We start from the raw sequence: 17737 nt of genomic DNA, 5'->3' as shown, positions 1-17737 counted from the left end.
GCCGCAACAGAACCACGAGGGAACCGCTCGGTGCTGTCGGAGGTGCGACTGTGCCCTTGGATCTGACCAGGAATTACACAGCTCGGCTGCAGGCGGCGGTAGGCAGGGAGGCGGTTTCGCTGTTAGGACGAGCTGGATCATGTAAAGCGGCAGCCGGGCTCCGGGCCGTGGGCGCGGGGCTGTCGCGGAGCCCGCGGCCTGGCAGGGCGTCGCTCCGCCCGCTGTTCTTGCTTGGCAAGAGGCGGCCGGGGCGCCGAGACCGGTAGCAGGGACGGCGGTCGGGCGCTCGCTCTGTCGGAGGGACGGCTGGGCGGCACGGCACGGCTGGCCACGGCGCAAAGGCGAAAGGCGCGTTTCCGAGCGTGAGGCTGGGCTGGCCCTTCGCCTCGCGCCGGCCTTCGCGGCTGCCCGAGGGCTCCGCGGCGCCAGGCTCCGGGACGCTTCCGCGCCGAACGCCCGCGTCTGCCGCTGGAAACCGGGGAGGGGCGCCCCAGGACCGGCCACCCTGAGGCGGCTGGAGAGGAGCGCTGCGCCGCCCGCCAGGCCCGCCGGGAGCCCCGCCCCCGCGGCCGGCCCCGCCCCTGCCGAGAGCCTCCCGCCCCGCCCCGCCCTCACGTGATCCTCGCGCTCTGCGGCCCCGTGCGCCGGCTGCGATTGTACGTGCAGAGCCGCCGTCGCCCCCCGCCACCCCAGCCTGGCGGCCGGCCGGGCAGCCCGCGGCGGGAGCACCGCTTCTGCGGGCGGCGGCGGGATGCGGTCCGTCAGCTACGTGCAGTGCGTGGCGCTCGACTTCGGCGGCAGCCTCTTCCCGCACGCCATCTGCCTGGGGGATGCCGACAACGACGCGGTCCGGAGGCGGGGGGGTGGCTGCTGCGGGTCTGCGCGGGCGGGCGGGGCGGTGGCCGGGCCGGCGGGGCGGGGCGGGCTCCGCCCTCGCGTGGCGGCGGTCCCGGCGCAGGCCCACCCCCGCCGCGGGGCGCTGGGCCCGTTTTGGGTGGCGAGCTGGAGCGAGCCTAGCAGCGGGCCGCCGCGATGGCCGGGGGGCTGCCGCGCACGGCGCATGTAGGGGAGGCGAGGAGCCGGGCTTGGCCGGCCTGGGGAGCAGCCGGGGCGTGCCCAGGGCCGCCGGCAGCCGCCGCCCTGCCGCGCTCAGGGATGAGCAGCGGCAGGGCAAGGGGCAGCAGCCGCAGGCTGTAGCAAAGGAGGGTAAAACGGGGCGGGGGGGAAGCACCGAGAGGATGGTGGGGCACCAGAGCAGGTGCCTGGAGGAGGTGGTGGGGCTTCCAGTCTGGTGGGGACTCAGAGCTTGGCGAGCGCTTGAGAAGTGTCAGAGATGCAGGGGTTGGATCACATGGCGCCCAGAAGTCCCTTGAAAACTGAATGTTTCGGTGATTCCGGGCTGCAGCTGGTCAGTGCGTCCATCACCGTTAGTGGCACCCTTGGCGTGGGCCCTGGGTGATGTATAGCTAGTAGGGAGGTTAACTTTTGGTCCCAAAGAGAGACACCCTCCTGTCACGGTGGTGGGGATGTAGAGGTGCAGGGGAACGCTTTGATGGGATCACAAACAGAGTAGAGCCAAGTTTTAATGTCTCTTGACCTGTATGATGGATGGATGGGCGTGGGGAAAGTTGCTGTTAGCCCCACAAATGGTTATTTCTGATGGGTCTGATTTGTCTGTAACTGGGAAGAGGTTAGCTTAGCCAGATATGTGTAAGCTGTCCCTTCTTCTCCTCAACAGTCAAATTTTATTACAGCCCTATCCTGGAAAGCATCATGGCTAGCAATGCAGTGGATGATAAAACAAATTTTCCCATAAGTTGTGTTACATGGGGTAACGTGTGCAGGGAGGTACAAAATGCACACAATTTAAATACACAGAGGCATGGCGTAGAAGATGGGACAGTAAAAGCAGGCGTAGGCTCGTCAGCTGGGGTGGCTGGTGATTTTTAGCAGTCTCTAAAGAAATAATCGCCATTCTGAAAGACCTGTACCCCTTCATGGGTGAGACTGAACATCCAGTGTAAATCTATTGTAAGTGTTCTTGCAGTCTCTTTCTGGATGATTACATTTTCCTCCTTGCCATCATTGCCCTCGGGGGGGTTCAAGAAAGATGAAGTGAATCTAGATTGAAGGATGGAAGATGAGGTGATGATGGTTAGCACAGCAGGATGTTAAAACAGTCAGTGACACAACTCTGAAACAATGGCTAGAGGGGCAGTGGATAATGGGATGTTGCTCTAAGGAGCCACTCTCCAGCTTTTTTATCTGCGAGAGTAAAATTCGGGCTTTTATTTTTTCCTGACCATCTCTATTGATTCGAGGCTGTCTCTTTAACCCTTGTTCTGCTTTGCTGCTTCTTCCCACAGAGTGATTTTTAGATACGAATTCTGTAATTATTGTTGTGTAGGAATACTGTTACTGTAATTGTGAATTTCTTCTTACTAACCCAAGTCTCTTGTACAGCTGAATGAGCTCGTGGTGGGAGACACCAACGGGAAACTCTATGTTTACAAGAATGATGACAGCAAACCCTGGGCTGTGCGATCTTGCCAAGGAATGGTCAGTTCTTGACAAAATTTTTAAATGGTCAGGCCTTTTGGTGTATGTGCAGCCAGCTGTCCTTGACCACTGGGGCCAGAGGGGAATGGCAGCCAGAACTGGTTCTGATGCCTTTCATGTAGTTATGCAAGACCCTGCTTTTGCCCGCAGCTAGCCCCGTGGGTGAGAAGTGATGAGCAAAGTACTGAACAAATACAGGAACTGGGCTTCTATCCCAGCTTGACCCTGCTCCTGTGGACTGTGGATTTTGCCCCAGGGCAGTTGTGTGACAGATGTGTTTCTGTCCCTGACTCGCCTCTCTTTGTCCTTGAAAAGGCTGTTTAGAGTTCAAGAGACGGTTTGTGAGAGAGGAGGGGGTAGGGCAGAGGCTTATCCCAAAGTGCTGGTTTGGGTTGTCTTCTCTCATGTATGACCTTCTTTTCTCTTGCAGCTCACATGTGTTGGTGTGGGAGATGTATGCAATAAAGGAAAGGTGAGAGCAGCCAAACTCTTCCCAGCTGTGTCTGTAGGGCATGTGGGAGGTGCTTAGAAGATTAGGGTCATGTCACATCCTGAGTGTGGAGGAGGACAGGTTGCAGGTGCTTTCTCTCCAGGATCTGCCCTTGCTTATAGAGTTTTAGCACTACTGTTTTAAAACTGTTCTTCTGTTTACATATAACCTGTATCTGTGAGCCATGTGCAGGTTTTAGTGAGCAAGGAAATCCATCCTGTTTTCGGAAAGTGCCATTAATTTGCGTGTCCCCCTGTGAGTGTGCCACAAGGCTTTGGTGGTTTGAGGGTTGCTCCTTTTTCTCAGTGGCTTTTGCCCTTCTCTGTGCTGGTCCCTGCCGTGGGCCATGGCCCTTCTGCCACTTGGCTGTTTGCATTTAAGGTCATCTAAACAAGACTGAGCCACAGAATAGTCTAGGCTCCTAAGCAAATTCCACTGGGTCTAATGAGACTCCTTTTGCTGGATTGCAGTTTCTGGGGGTTAAACCAGGACCACAGAGTCCAAAAGTCCCAGTTTAGGCACCCTGCCTAAAATACTGTAGCTATGCATGCTCCAGTGGGGAGCAGAGCTGAAGTGAGCATTGAGAAAGCCACGCATTGTTTGGGGATTGTGTGCACACATCAGCTTGATATCCTAGTCTGACAAGGATGAACAAGAAGTTTGGACCCTGCCGTACCTGTGAGTAGTTTGTATGCTGGCCAAAAACCTTCTGCTGTTCCCTCTGTAGCAGTCATTGATCTTGATGGATCTACTCTCACCCTGCTGTGGGATAGCTTCTGCAGTTTCTAAAAGAGGAAAAATCAAAAGGTTTTTCTCTTCCCTCTTAGAATCTTGTGGTGGCAGTGAGTGCAGAAGGCTGGTTTCATCTTTTTGACCTGACTTCTCCAACTTCAAAACACCCAGATGCTTCAGGCCACCATGAGTTGGCTGCAGCAGAAGAGCAGAAGCCAGTGTTCAAGCAGCACATTCCTGCCAACACCAAAGTCATGCTTATCAGTGACATTGGTAAGCTGGGAAGCTAGTGTGGAAGTGCAGGGTGAGGGAGTTTGTGGGTAAGAGGTGGTTGGGGGGAGAGAGAAAGTGTGTGGGAGTCTCAGAAGGAAATTACTATCTTGCTGAAACAGGTGGTCTAACAAACACATCAGAGTCATGGAGGAGAAAAGTGAGAACTTCTGGAATTTTCCCAAAGTGCAAGTTCTCAGTACAGGATTGGGGTCCTCAGGGATGCTACCTGATGGAACACAGTGGTTTCTGAATGTTGTGGGTCTTGGGGCTATGAAAGCCTGAGAGAGCCCATCTGTCTCCTTGTATTCCTTGCAGATGGAGATGGGAAGTGTGAGTTGGTGGTGGGTTACACTGACAGGGTGGTACGTGCCTTCCGCTGGGAGGACTTGGAGAATTCAGACCATGTCTCTGGGCAGCTGCTCCTGTTGAAGAAATGGCTGCTGGAAGGTCAGGTAAGGAAACAGGATGTTCAGAGCAGAACTTGTAATACGGTGTTCAAGAGGTGTCTCTCCCAAAGGAAGAAGCACAAAATCTCAGTCCTATGAACGAAGCAATTGTTGTGTTGATGGCCTGAAAGGAGATTTGCCCAGTGGTTGTCCTATACGTGCGGAGCAGCTGGTAGGTTGGTCTGGGAGACAGTCAGTTGCTCTCACCCAACTAGAGAGCGTTAGTGGAAAATATTAGTGTGTCTTTCAGTGGCTTTTGGTAGGGAAATAGAACGTTTTACTGTAACTTGGACATTTTGCTTCTAGCTGAATTTGTTCAGCTCGTGCTCAGCTCTGTCAGAAGATCTGCTATATTCAAGCTAGGTACAAGGAGCACAGTGAACCCTTTTGAGGTGTTCAGAGTTCTCAGTTTGACTCTATCCATGTTTCTCCTCTGCCAGTATAGGTGGACAGCCTCTCTGTGAACCCAGGCCCTGATGGCTCACCGGAGATGATGGTGTCTCAGCCAGGCTGTGGTTATGCCATTCTGCTTTGCACGTGGGACTCTGAGCAGCAAGCCACAACAGAGGGAAGAGACAATTCTGCCCCGAGCAGGTGAAGAGCATTACTGCATGGGGTAGATGAGGAGATTCTGCTGTAGATGGCCCGTCACAAGGTGGCACGACCATACCACCTTTCCAAGGTGGGGGTGCTGTCATTTGTCGTTGCTTCAGTGACCTGCTGTGCTGCTGGGAGTTCATGACTTAAGCCCACCTGCATCCAAGCTTCCAGGAGCACTCTTCATGTCTCTGTCACAAAGATGAATACTACTTTCCTTGTATCCCACTCTCTTTTCCTTGGGTTGGGCAAGGAGAGTGGCAAAACCAGCTCACTGAGGGGGGCAGTACTGGGGGCTAAAGCAGGGAAATGTGTGACCTAGATCTCCAGAGAAAGAGTAGCAGGCAATCTGGTGACCTGTTTAATGGTGGGAAGGGTAGCAACTGAGAGGCTGGGCCAAGCCCAGTTAATCTGAAGGCCAGGTTGACACTTTGGGTTCATTCACTTGTTTCTTGCAGGTGTGGTAACTGGAGGTTTTCCTAATGAGAGCACTGACAGCCAGTGCTGTAAATCACAACCAGAGCAATGAGGATGAGCAGTGAGGTTATTGTCCTTGGTGATGGAGGGACCCTTGTGGGGAATTCAGGTGCTTCTGTGGTGTTCTGTGAGACTTTAAGGCAGACCCAGAAAACTGCAGCAGGAGGGGAGCTAGGCAAGTCTCCTTGATGTCTTAGAGACCTTAGTGGAATGATACCCTCCTAGCAGAAGCCAGGCCCAGGCATGATCTCTGACCAACCTGTTCAACCCCGGGCAGACACCTTCTGAGTGAAAAGCAGCCAGGGTTATGTGACAGTAATGATAAAGATTGTCTTTTTTTTCTCGATTGGAATACGTGTTTTATTGACTTTTTTCTTTTTTTTTTTTTTTTTTTTTTTTTTTTGAGCTCTTTCCAGTTTTCTGATGCATCAAATCATTGCGATTTTGGTTTTAAACATTAGCAAGTTTCTTTCGTACCTGGAGTGGTGTGCATTCTTTTCCTTGGTCTTTACCATTAAAGGGCTAACCTATGCACAAACTCTATCAGTGTCTGGATTTGTTGAGCTTTGGAGTACACTGGTCTCGATTGTTCTGGCACAGTCCCAGCCATGGTTCCCTAACCTTTCCCTGATGTCTGTCTCTCTTTTCCTTAGCGACGCCCCTATTCGAGATGTTATTCTACACCAAACATCTGGACGGATTCACAACAAGAATGTTTCCACTCATCTAATTGGTAGCATTGGCCGAGGTGAGAGATGAGGAGGTTGGGGTCCCTGGCCCAACAGTTGCCCCAGATAGTTTTTTCAATACGTCAGTACAGCGTGAAATCAGATTTCCCGTGGTTGAAAAATGACGGTGGGAGACAGCTGCAAGAACAGAGGGAACTTGGCTTCTGTTAGCCACCTCCCAAAGAAAGACAGCTGGATATCTGCATTTGAACTTTTTATAGCCTTTGTCCTTCCCTAGGTAGCTCTTACTCTTCACCTAGCACAACAGTTTCTCTGCAGCCTCCATGGCCTGCATTTTATCATCCTGAATGGCTGCCATGCCTTGCTCCTACAGATGTCCTTGATCTTTACTTTTGCGTGGCTGCAGCTTATACCCTCTTCTTATTCCCTAGATGCAGCTCGAGCTTTCCACAGCCTCATTTTTATTCTTGCTTTTGTGCATTTCAGCATTTGATTCTGATACCTGGCAGCTATATCCTGCTCTTCCTTAACCTGTGCAGTCCCAACCCTTCCAGAGCTGCTTCCATATTTCATTTGTATCACTGTTCTCTGTCTCCTTCTAGTGTATTCTGTTCAGCTGTTGTATCTAAACTCTCCGCAGCTGCTGGCTCTCTCAGCCCTGACACACTGGTATTGTGTCCAGACTTTTACACACTGACACTGCTTCCCTTGTGTAACTGCTTTGTGCTCTGACCCCTGTTTTGATACCTATGGAGAATAAGCAGCTTTCACTCCCCCTTGTATCATGTAGGCATGATACAAGAAGGCAGAAAATTCCCAATGCAGATCACTTTCTCGTGGCTGCAGCTGGCTGGAATCCAGCTGCGTTTGCTCTGTCCAAGTATTACCCCTTGCAGTGCTGTCTGAGAACGATTTAGGTTGTCCACTGTAATTAGAACTGGAGGAGAAGAGCATTCCACTGAAACCCCTCCTCTTCCCCTTCCCCAAAGCACCCTTCCTCCCCAGTTCCTAAGCTTGTCATGTTTTCAGCATCTCAGGTGCTGCTAAGAGCAACATGGTCAACAGAGCATGAAATCAATTATTTCACTGCATACAAAGCCTTGCATCTAATGAGAGGTGTCTGTGAAAAATGAAGGCACACAGAATAAGGGATGAAGAACAGGTTGTGAAAAGCCCACTGATGCTGGACTATCAGTAATGAAACAGCTGAAGAGTGCCATGCTGACCAGTTTGTAAGGGGGACACAGGAGATGTGTTGGATCAGAGCCTGTCTGGGTGAATGTCAGCTAGGGACAATAGAGCACTGAACTAGCTGACTGTTTCCTTTAAGCTCATCTGCAGAAATAGGGTAGTCTGTGTCTTCAGAGTGTGCAGGATGTTGTAGCTTGGAGCTGTCTATGGGTGGTGGAGGTAGGCTTGCAGTATTACATCACTCTGGGGAAACTGCCTGTTTGCTTTCAGCTTGGCTGGCTTGTCCCTGACTGCCAGGTTTCCTGGGTTCCTGCAGATCTCAGGGAGCCTGTGTCTCTCCTACAGTGTCACTGAAAGGATTAACTGCAGCTGTATTTGAATACAGCTCCAGTCCTCCCCCGCCAAGTGTGGTATCACTTTCAAAACCTGACCTTGCATGTCTTTTCTGACTGGTAGCTAGGTAGGGAGTGTACCGAAGGGCTGAAGCAGCCCAGTGGTCAGGGGAGTCTCCTCTTCACATTTAACTAGTCGCATTTATTAGTGCTGTCTTGCACGCAACTGTGATATACAGGCTTTGGAGAGGATACTGCTTGCAGGAAGTTCACAGCTGTATGAGCATAGCCCAGGAAAGCCAGGGCTGAGTGTGTAGATCAGCATGAAGGCAGGTGTCTAATCTGCTCAAAGCAAGGTCTTTCTAGCATCTGACCAGTGTTTGCTGGGAGAGGATCACAGCTTCTGTGCAGTTTTGCTGTAGTGAAAACAATAGAGTTTGTAGCATGATCTCCACAGACTCATTCAGGAGTTGCCATGGAGGTACTTTGCACTAATGTGACTGACGCTTTGTCCTTCTGGCGGGACCTCTCTTTTTTTCTCCCCTGCACTTTCCCAGAACAGCTGAAGGCCATATTCCTGTCCTTGAAAGACACAGTGAGGGTAGAGTTGTAATACTTTTGTTTGGCTTCAGCTGTTCTTCACTTTGTCCCTTGTGATGGTCCTGCCTGTGCTTGTGCATTTCTGGAGCCTGGAGAGGATGTGATGCAGTGCACTAAAATCAGAACTGCCATGGTCCTGCAAGTGCATATGTGGTATAGACTCACTCCTAGGAGCAGCCAGCAGAGCCAGACATGCCTATATCAGTGCAAACCAAAGGTCTGGAATTTTGAGATGCCAGTGCCCTACAAATAAAAGCCAGAATGAAGTACAATTGGTTGCAAGATATCTGCAGATATCTGCTAAGCAAAGTGTCAAGGCTGGGCAAAAAAGGAGGCAGGATGGATCAGCTTGCTTTGGATCTTTGTTTTTAGGAGGGGGAGGGGACAACGCTCATAAAATGGCATCAACTCCTGTAATTCTCTTCTGCACTTACAGGCTCCTCCGGTGAGAATAGTGGCTCGGGTCTCTTTGCCCTCTGTACTCTGGATGGTAAGTCCTACCACTGTCCTGGAAGAAAGGCCTGTGGGGTAGCCAAGGCCTGTCACTAATTCACAGCAGGTAACCAGGGGCTCAGTGCTTTTGGTTTTGAAAGAAGGGGGAGCTGGGCTTCAGAAACGCTTCCTGGGTCGAGCAAGAGAATTTGACTCAAAGACTGCTTCTGCTGACATATTTTGTATGAAGGCATGAAAGCTAAGGCAGGACCTAAGGTAAGAGTTGTCACTGTGAGCAGGTGATAACATGCCTATATTTGAGGATATGATGAAACATATTAAAGCTGAGCCTGTCTTTCTATTCCTTACTGAATTTGGTCTGATATTGCACAGGCTTGTGCTCTCCAGGAAACCTGTTGTGTTTTCTGTCCATTACTAATATCTGCCTTTCTCTCTCCCCTGGTACAGTCTATTCTTCTGTGGATTTCAAAGCATTTTACAAACATTAATTACTTGTATGGTCCCGTGGCCTATGGGGTAGAAGTATTAAAGCCATGCTGCAGCGAGCAGCTGGGAAAATGAAGACGCAAGGTCATTGGCCCAAAGGCACACTGAAAGCTTGAGCTGGAGAGTCAGACTAGAAATTTCATCTGCTGACTCCTAAGTTGCCTGCTTACCAGTGGTCAAACAACTGTTTGAGATGCCAATTCAGCAGTGCCATTCATGTAGACAGGTTCCTCTAAACCACAGCAGAGACGTGTCCTTGTACTTAAAGGGTTGTTTCCAAAACTTGTGCCATTTCCAAAAGCAGTAAAGGAGATGGATGCTGGAACTTTAGTATTGGTAGAGAGGAGTTGGCCTCACACAGGACTGGAGCCAGGTTCTTCTGCTGTGCCCCTGACTGAGAAGTGATAGGACAGGCTCTAATAGCACAGAATCTAATGAGCTAAATGCAGGGTTTCTGTCCAAAAACCAACAGGGTGGAGACAAGATGCTGTACTTATCTCTTTCTGGATAGGCAGCCTGGCCTGTTTGAGCCAGATGTCCACCTGCCCAATGATATCCTGCTAGGGAATTTCTGATTATTCTTTATGCCTGGACTCTTCTGCCTCTGGCAAGGCTTCCTGCTTCACTGTGGCTCATTCATGAGCCTTACTGAGGCTGAAGGGCACTGTGAGGATAGATTCGTGTGTATGTTCCACTCTGTCATGGCCACTCCCCCCCAGTACTATCACAGTATCTCTGGATGATAGAAAAATGGTATGTGAGGTAAGTGTTGAGTATGGTTTTAGCAGCCAAGAGGCCATGCCCATGCTATTAGCCATCTAGCTCTCAGCTGATACCTGTCAACATGCTGTTTTGAGATCACATGATCTGTGGGACATGGTGAGAAGCTTCTAGTTTACTCACCGTCTCACGTGAGATCTGTTGACGTACTGTACTTTGGGAGCCTGTTTTGGGCAGTTTTCTTCTTGTCTTAGAGCACAATCCAATTAGCAGGGCTGCTGCCATTTTTCCTCTCTGTTTCCGGTTACTGATGAAGAGATAGTGGACTGCTGTCCTTCCCAAAACTGCGACTGTGTTATCTATTATCAACCACAGCCTGTACCATGGGCCCAGCCCTCTGCCTTCAGGCTCTAATTGTTGAAGGAGTGTGCAGGGCCCAGTGTTAGCAAATATCTTGCTCCCTTTTAATATTTTCAAGACAATCTTTATTATTTTTTTTTTCCCTTCAGGGACATTGAAACTCATGGAGGGAGCAGACAAGCTGCTGTGGTCCGTGCAGGTTGATCACCAGCTGTTTGCTCTGGAGAAGCTGGATGTTACTGTGAGTGTCTGTGAATAGGGCTGGGAGGGATGAAGACAAAAACTCAACATCACTTTGTGTATGTGCATTTGGGAAGGGCAGAGGGAGTGTGACTCAGCTGAAAAAGGCTGGGATTATCTCAGTATGACACACAGAGTGCTCTGACTTTGCCGGTGCATTCTGTGCTCCTGTCAGTCTGTCCGCCTGCAAGAGGTTGAGCTGTGTCTCCCTGTTTGACCTAGTGCGCCCAGCATCCTTCTATGAACTTTTTTGTCCCACAGCTGCTCTTTTATCATATTGCAAAGTTGAATGTTCTTGCACACTGCTAATACCCCGATTGTTACAAGCTCTTATGATACATAAGGATTACAGTAGAGAAGAGAGATGGTCTCCAAGTGCAAAAAGACTAGAAAAGTGCAAAATGTCTGGACAAGACGTCCAAAAGTGACATCTTATTCAGACGTAGTGTTCTGCCTCTGAGCAAGCAGGAAAGATTTTTGTCTCTGCCTCTGTTGATTTTTGTGCTAATATGTGATCCTATGGTTCCTGCAGGGCAATGGGCATGAGGAGGTGATTGCCTGTGCATGGGATGGTCAGACGTACATCATTGACCACAATCGGACTGTTGCCAGATTTCAAGCAGATGAGAATGTCAGTGCATTCTGTGCAGGTGGGGAGCCTGACTGCAAAGCCAGCCCTCACAGCATTTCTCCCTCAAAGCTACTACTCCCTTCTGGGAGACCTGGAATCCTTTGTCCATCTGCAGTGGGGAATAATTTCCATGTGTGTATACTGCAGAAGGCCCAGCTAGTCTTTCCTCTGGTGGCATCTGGGAAAAGTAAGGGTGAGAGGTGGTGATGCTGAAGTTTGTCTGTGATGGTTTTGGGGTTTTTTTCCTGTCCTTTTTGGGAGTGCTACAGTGGTCTCTTGTCTTCCCCACTGCTTTTTTTAATTTGCAGACTTCTAAGCTGTTGTCATGTGGAGATAAGGAGCCCCACAGAACCAGCCTGAGCCTTGGCTCTGCTCAGTCTCCTCTCTCAGACCTGCAAGAAGCAGCTTGCAAATCCCCAAGCTTCATGCATTAATAACAGTTTAGACACACTTTCTTGGATTGTCTCAAAGGGTCTTCATATACCCAAGTCCGTGTCTGTGCCTGTCATGCCAGGTGCTCGCTGCTTTCTGCTAACAGCTTTGGTACCTCATAATGAGAAGTTACCTATTTGCTTTCTCTGTCCTTTTGGAAGTAGTCAGATCTCCACACTTTTGCTCTGCAGGCCTCTATGCATGCAAAGGAGGAAGCAACAGCCCCTGCCTGGTTTATGTCAGCTTCAGTCAGAAGATCTACATCTACTGGGATGTGCAGCTGGAGAGAATGGAATCCACCAACTTGTTGAAAGTCCTGGATCGTGACCCAGAGTTCGGAAATCTCCTGAAGCAGCTGGGTGTGGGTGAGTGCAGAAAGGGTGGAGGATGTACAGGAAAAAAGAGAGGAAGGGCTGTTGGCAGGTGAAGTGCTGGGAACTAGAGTTCCAGGTACTTTTTGAGGAAGAGAGGCTTTCATACTGCCTGTTGAGAATCCCTAACAACTGTCCTTCTCTCTTTTCCATAGAAAGAGACGACGTTTCTGCTGTCAAAGATCTGATTCACAAAACACTGTATTTCCCGGAGAAACAGGAGCAGAGCTGCCCCTCACAGTGTCAGGACCCTGCTGGAACAGACTCCTCTGCCCACTGCACTGTCATCCAGGATTCCTTATAACAAATCACATGGAGGCTGACATCTTTAATATCAGTACAGACTCTCCTCCAACTGGAATTGGGCATCTAATGAAGATGAGACTGTTCTTTTCCCATCTCTCTCAAAGCTTCCAGACAGCAAAGAGTGTACAGGCCGGCTTCTGTGAAGGGATGTGCTTGGCTGTAGGCTTCAGTGAAGGTGGTGGGTTGATTTGCTTTTAGCTGAGGAAGCTACCAGAACAGCAAGAGCCCAGGGTCCTGCTCATTGGCCTTCCATTGCCAGTTTCTGTGTTCTCTGCTAGCTAAAGTGCTTTATGGGTGACTGTGAAGGAGCACTGAGGACGTGGAGAGATGGAGAGAATAGCTGAGCTCAGTCTCTGTTGTGGCCTGTTCTTACAGTTGCTCTAGTGATTACTTCTGAGTTCTTAGCAGGATCACAGTGCAGCAACTGCAGATGGAGGAATTGAGTTAGGGAGCAAGCAAGGGCTTTCTCTCCCGTTTAGGTGTGTTTTTAAAGTAGACGCAGGCATTGGTTTGCCTTTGCTCTGCTGCTGCTCTTCTACCAAGCAGTTTCTCACAAACCACCTCCTGTTTTGAGGAGCTGGAGACATGCATGAGAAGAACTTGCACTAATAAGATGTCGAGAGGTAACAGCTCCAGTGAACCCCAGCTGTACTCCAGAGGCATTGCTTGTCTCCATCTTCTTGGGTAGGGTGATACCAGAGATGGCTGTGACTTAGCAAAGTAGCTGTGAACTGGGCAATAAGAGGAATCTGTCTTAGTCATGGATCTGTGGTGCTGTGAGAGCTTGGCCATTCCATAATAAGCAGAGGAAATGCCACACTTCCCTCTTGTTGTGGAGAATGCTGTGCTATTTTGAGTCCTGCACAACTGAAAGGTGGACTGGAGGTGATGTTCCACTTGCTGGTATGCGGAGTCTGGAAAAGGCCATTGCTCACCCAGGCTGCTCATATGCAAAGGCCCAGGCAGGAACCTTTCCATGTGCTGCTCATGTTCTGCTTTTTCCCATCTCAGCTTGCCCCTTGCCTAACTCAGCTTATTAGGGTAGGAGCAGCAGGCTCACCTGCTGTTTTGCATCTATTATCTTCTCTCACTTGAGTGATGTTTTATTGGACATGCGTAATGGATGAAGCTGTCCCTTCACCCTTATGGCAGCCTGAGTCAGAGCAAATATAATTCAGTGATCTCTCTTTAGCAAATGGTAACATTTAAAGATCCTGCAGGCTGTTGAAAACCTGCTGTGCTCTGCAAAACATCCAAGGGCAGCCCTAACTGGGAGAATGAACTTTGTGTAGAGGAAAGGAGTGTCTTGCCCTTGGGTCAAAAGGACCGTTGTTGAATCAGCCCTATGTGGTAGAAGGGCAGGATCTTTACATAATAAGCCCTGGCTTTTCTTTGCAATTTCCATCTGTAGATTTATATAAGCTTTATAGAGGACAGAAGCTGTCCTGTGTGGAAGTTGAAGCATGGAGCAGTGAAATGGTGTGACCTGCTCCCTACCAGCTAGCACTCTTCTTGCTTCTCAGATCATTCTATCTTCTGACTCTGGAACTACAGTGGAAGTTTCTCTCCATTTTAATGACCTCACAGAGAAGCATTTTTAAATGTTCCCCTGTCATACTAAGTGCTTGTGTACAACTGGACTCTTCAGGCAGCAGCTCTCAAACTATAATAGTGCTTTAGAAAGAGTGGTGTTCAGAGCAGCAGGGCTTGAGTTTGTCAGCTCTGGAGAGCTGATAGTGTAGGAACCATCTGCTGTTGGGATAAAGCAAGGAGTTGTCTTGAAGCTTGCCAGCTCTGGACTGTAACCTCAATAAATTGTCATCTCTCATGATGCTGAGATACGTCTACGTGATAGATAGTAGTGATAGTGGTGATTCCCCAACTATCCCAGTGGGCAATCACCACGGCTTCTGGCAAATTAGTCAGTGTGACCCCTTGGGCTGTCATCAGTCTCATAGTCCTTTTCTAATGAGGATGAGTCTTGTTGGGGCTGTTAACTAGATCACAGTATATTGGTTTCTTGCTACTTCCAGGTTTCTTTTTCCCAAAACCTAGAGCTGCTCTTTCTGATCACCAGAACAAGTAAGGATTCTCCCTTCTGTCCTTTTAGGTGAAATAGTAGCAGTTGCTACTCTTATCTCCTCCCCTTGGGGCCCAGCTGAGTTGGGGAGAAGCAGATGTTCCCACAGGTGGGGTGAACAGTTTGGTTTCGCTGATTCTGGGATACTTTCCACCTAGTCCTGTTGCTGCCTGATTTTAATCTTGCACTTCAAAATTAGTGGAACTGACACGAAGAGGGACCATAGTAGAGCAAGACTCTGCGGAGCAGTTTTCAGAAGCATACAACAGCAACGACATTGTAGCAACGTCCCTGAATAGGCCTGTGTCTTGGCATATACTAGTCTTCCATCCTGAACACAGACTGCTGTTCTGCTTAAGGTTGTGTATTTTCTTGTCCTGCTCCTCCCCTCACCCCCTCTAATTCTGTGGCTTCTGTCTCCCCCACCAGGGACAGAAGCAGGATAGTTACAAGCAACAGAAAATAGCAATGCCTGAGTTTTTAGTCATGGCTTGCACAACCTGGCATGTGTACTGTTGCACAGATGATGGGCTCTTCTGCTGTGTGTGCTTTGACAAAACCAGCCTGAGTTCTACCACAACTTGTGCTTGCCATGGCCCCACTCAGCATTGTGTGGCTTTCGTGGGGCAGGTGTTCTCCACAGAAGTACTCTCTCTTGATCCGCTGGTGGGACCCCCGAGGTTCCTGCAGCGATTGTCTGGAGCATTTTATTTGCCTGAGAGTTGGGCCAGGCTGAGCTAATCTGGTAGCTGGGTCTTAGAGGCTATTGCAGTGCTGCTATATTGTAATTCCTTTTTGAGGCCTAACAGGAAAACAGGGTTGTCTGCACTCATAACAGGGTACAACTCAATGCTATCTGTCCATGCCAAATATAAACCTTTATTAGCAACACAAGCGCAAAGAGGATACAAGTGGTTGTATGACTGAAACTGTTTTATGCAAAACAAACTTTGCCGTACAAATGATTTCCAAGGAAGAGGTCAAATTGATCCACTGTTGGACTGTTAAGAGTAAACAGGATAGGGTTAATGAGGGAGAGATGACATTTTCCTAAGAACCATCTTTAAAAGAAAATGGGGCAAAACCAATGCAAATTTTGGACAGGGTAGCCTGTGTAACCTAGCCCTCTTCTCTTGTTGGCCTGAGGATAACATTGCTGTGTGCTGTGCAAGCCCAGGCATGCTGCATTGTGGAAAGCAGAGGTGAGAAGATGCGGACGGTACAGATCATCCATTCCCCAAAACTCTTCAGCTCCTAAAATCATTTGAGAGTAAAAATACTAATGTTTGAGGGTTTCCCCTGGCAGTTTTACGTTGCTTCCAGCATGTAATAACTTGCAGATGCATTTTGCTCCTGTGCCCCGTGTGCTCAAAGGAAAATGAAAACTGTCTACAGAAGAATTAATTGAAACTTCTGTACTGTTCCTTGGCCAAAAGATGACTTTCCTTCTTTTTTTCAGGCCCTGAACTCCAAAGTGGCAATTAATACACTGGCTACAGTCAATAGTTCCTGAAGTCAATGCTTCGGGCTACTTCCACCAGCAACAATTTTCTGTGAAATGTACATCTACTCGGAGAAGGAGCCATGTAGGCTCTGTCTCTGGACTGATGGAGTTATGTTATACTTTCATTGTAACTCATTGCCTGTTTGTCCTTGCCAGCCAACAAAAGCCACAGAGCTGGAATTAGAAGTTGTTCCTTCCCATGCAGCAGAAAATGTTGTTTGCCTCATCCTACTCAGTAGCAGGTTGGCATACCCACCGGTGCCAGGAAGCTTTTTGACAGGGCAGGATTTGCAAGACACATTTGTGTGTCCCAGCACACAGCAAGTGAGGAGTCCAACAGCATTCTCAGACACTGGGGGCATTTGCAGATAAATGATTCATGGCTTTGGTTGTGATGCTCAATTTACTAGCAAGAAAATAAAGGGAGGGGGTTGCTTTATTTACCTGAGACATAATAAACCTGCTGGCCATCCCTGCTCTCATTTTTATGATCTCTTTGCTGAATGTAGTTATTTCTATAACTCTTCAGGTATATCCTGGCATTTGCCAGCGGAGTCTCTTGAAAGGAGAATTTACTTCAAGCATATGTAGGTGGCTCAGTGGTCTTTGGTTCCATAACTCACCTGCTAGTAGTGAAAGAAAGCAGGCCTCTGGAAATATGAATAGCTGGAGCCCGCATTCCATTCAAAACCAAGTGACCCCAAGATCCTGGAAATGGTCCTGATTATGGCTTTGGCAGAGTGCATGTTCAGGAGATAAGTTTACCTCTTGCACATAGGCCTTGGAAGAGGCCTCAGAAGTCCGTCTCCCCATCCCCGGGCAGGTTCAGTGATACGTACCTCACACCTGCCATGTAACACCTGTTTCTCTGTTCCGAAGACTTGGTGTGACAGACACTTCCCTGCGGACTGTTTCGCAACTGTTGTGTCCACTCTCCTGGGAAGTAGCCCTAGTAGGAGCTGACCACCAAGGTCGTTCAGTGAGATTATCCCTAAAATAACATTCCATTGTCTATATTGGAGGGGTGGGCCTCATCATGAGGAAGCCAGTGTTGGACGCATACAGGATGTGCCTATGTCCTCCTCTGAGGTGGCAGTTTGTACTAAATTTCTACTTTCCATATAAAAGTATTAGAGTTTGTTGATCTCCAGTGGAAAAGACCTTTAAATAGCTCCTTGTTTCCCCTTGTCCTCTAAAAACAATAAAGATGACTGGAACTGGGAGTAGGGAAGTGTATCTGTATAATAGGCTTTTCCAAAAGAAATTATAATTGAGAGAGTCTTTAGCCTTGCCAACCCACTTAAAAATTACCTACTGGGCTCCCTAACGTAGGAAGACTTTTAAAAATTACCATGTTTGGAGATGGGGTTGAGTTTTCTTCTTTGAGATGTTGTAAGACCTGTTTTATAATCACATCTTTTAAAGCCAAGATTTCTATCTTTCGCAATGGAAGGTGGGATTCCCATCTAATGACTCAAAAATGCTGGTCTTTGGAGAAAACACCAGTTTGGGCAAGAATTCAGAATACGTGTGTTAAGGTCAGTAACAACGTGTCATTTAATGCCAAGGAACTTTGGGAGATGGAAACCCACGATGAGTTCTGTTTGATGATGAGGAAACCAGGTATTGACACTGTAGGATTAGACTGGGATTTAGGGAATGAGTGGAAGTGAGGTGTCAGCCATGGTGGTATGACCTGCAGTCATAAAGGTCATAAATGTGTTTTTCTGTAAGATCTGCCTGCAGCAAAGCGTGTTCAACTGACATG

The 17737-nt window shown here is 48.8% G+C and overlaps 1 protein-coding gene across 2 annotated transcripts; it reads left to right on the top strand.

Moving 5' to 3' along the window:
* Positions 1-682: 682 nt before the first annotated feature.
* On the top strand, positions 683-16460 carry ITFG2 (integrin alpha FG-GAP repeat containing 2). Of its 2 annotated transcripts, XR_011048218.1 has the most exons (13): positions 683-847; positions 2464-2559; positions 2990-3031; positions 3877-4054; positions 4370-4506; positions 4946-5094; positions 6228-6322; positions 8823-8876; positions 10555-10646; positions 11178-11295; positions 11900-12073; positions 12235-14824; positions 15925-16460. XR_011048218.1 is itself a non-coding variant. In XM_068401300.1 (12 exons), the coding sequence occupies exons 1-12, from the start codon at positions 752-754 to the stop codon at positions 12381-12383; spliced, it is 1380 nt and encodes a 459-aa protein (XP_068257401.1). In that variant the 5' UTR covers positions 683-751; the 3' UTR covers positions 12384-16460. The 2 variants fall into 2 exon arrangements, 1 of the variants encoding a protein (XP_068257401.1); XM_068401300.1 differs by having other exon boundaries at positions 12235-16460.
* Positions 16461-17737: the final 1277 nt, after the last annotated feature.

The sequence above is a fragment of the Nyctibius grandis genome, chromosome 5 (assembly GCF_013368605.1).
Source record: "Nyctibius grandis isolate bNycGra1 chromosome 5, bNycGra1.pri, whole genome shotgun sequence".
NCBI lineage: Eukaryota > Metazoa > Chordata > Aves > Nyctibiiformes > Nyctibiidae > Nyctibius > Nyctibius grandis.
The sequence above is the reverse complement of the archived record's forward strand: the minus strand, read 5'-3'. Positions and strand labels throughout refer to the sequence as shown.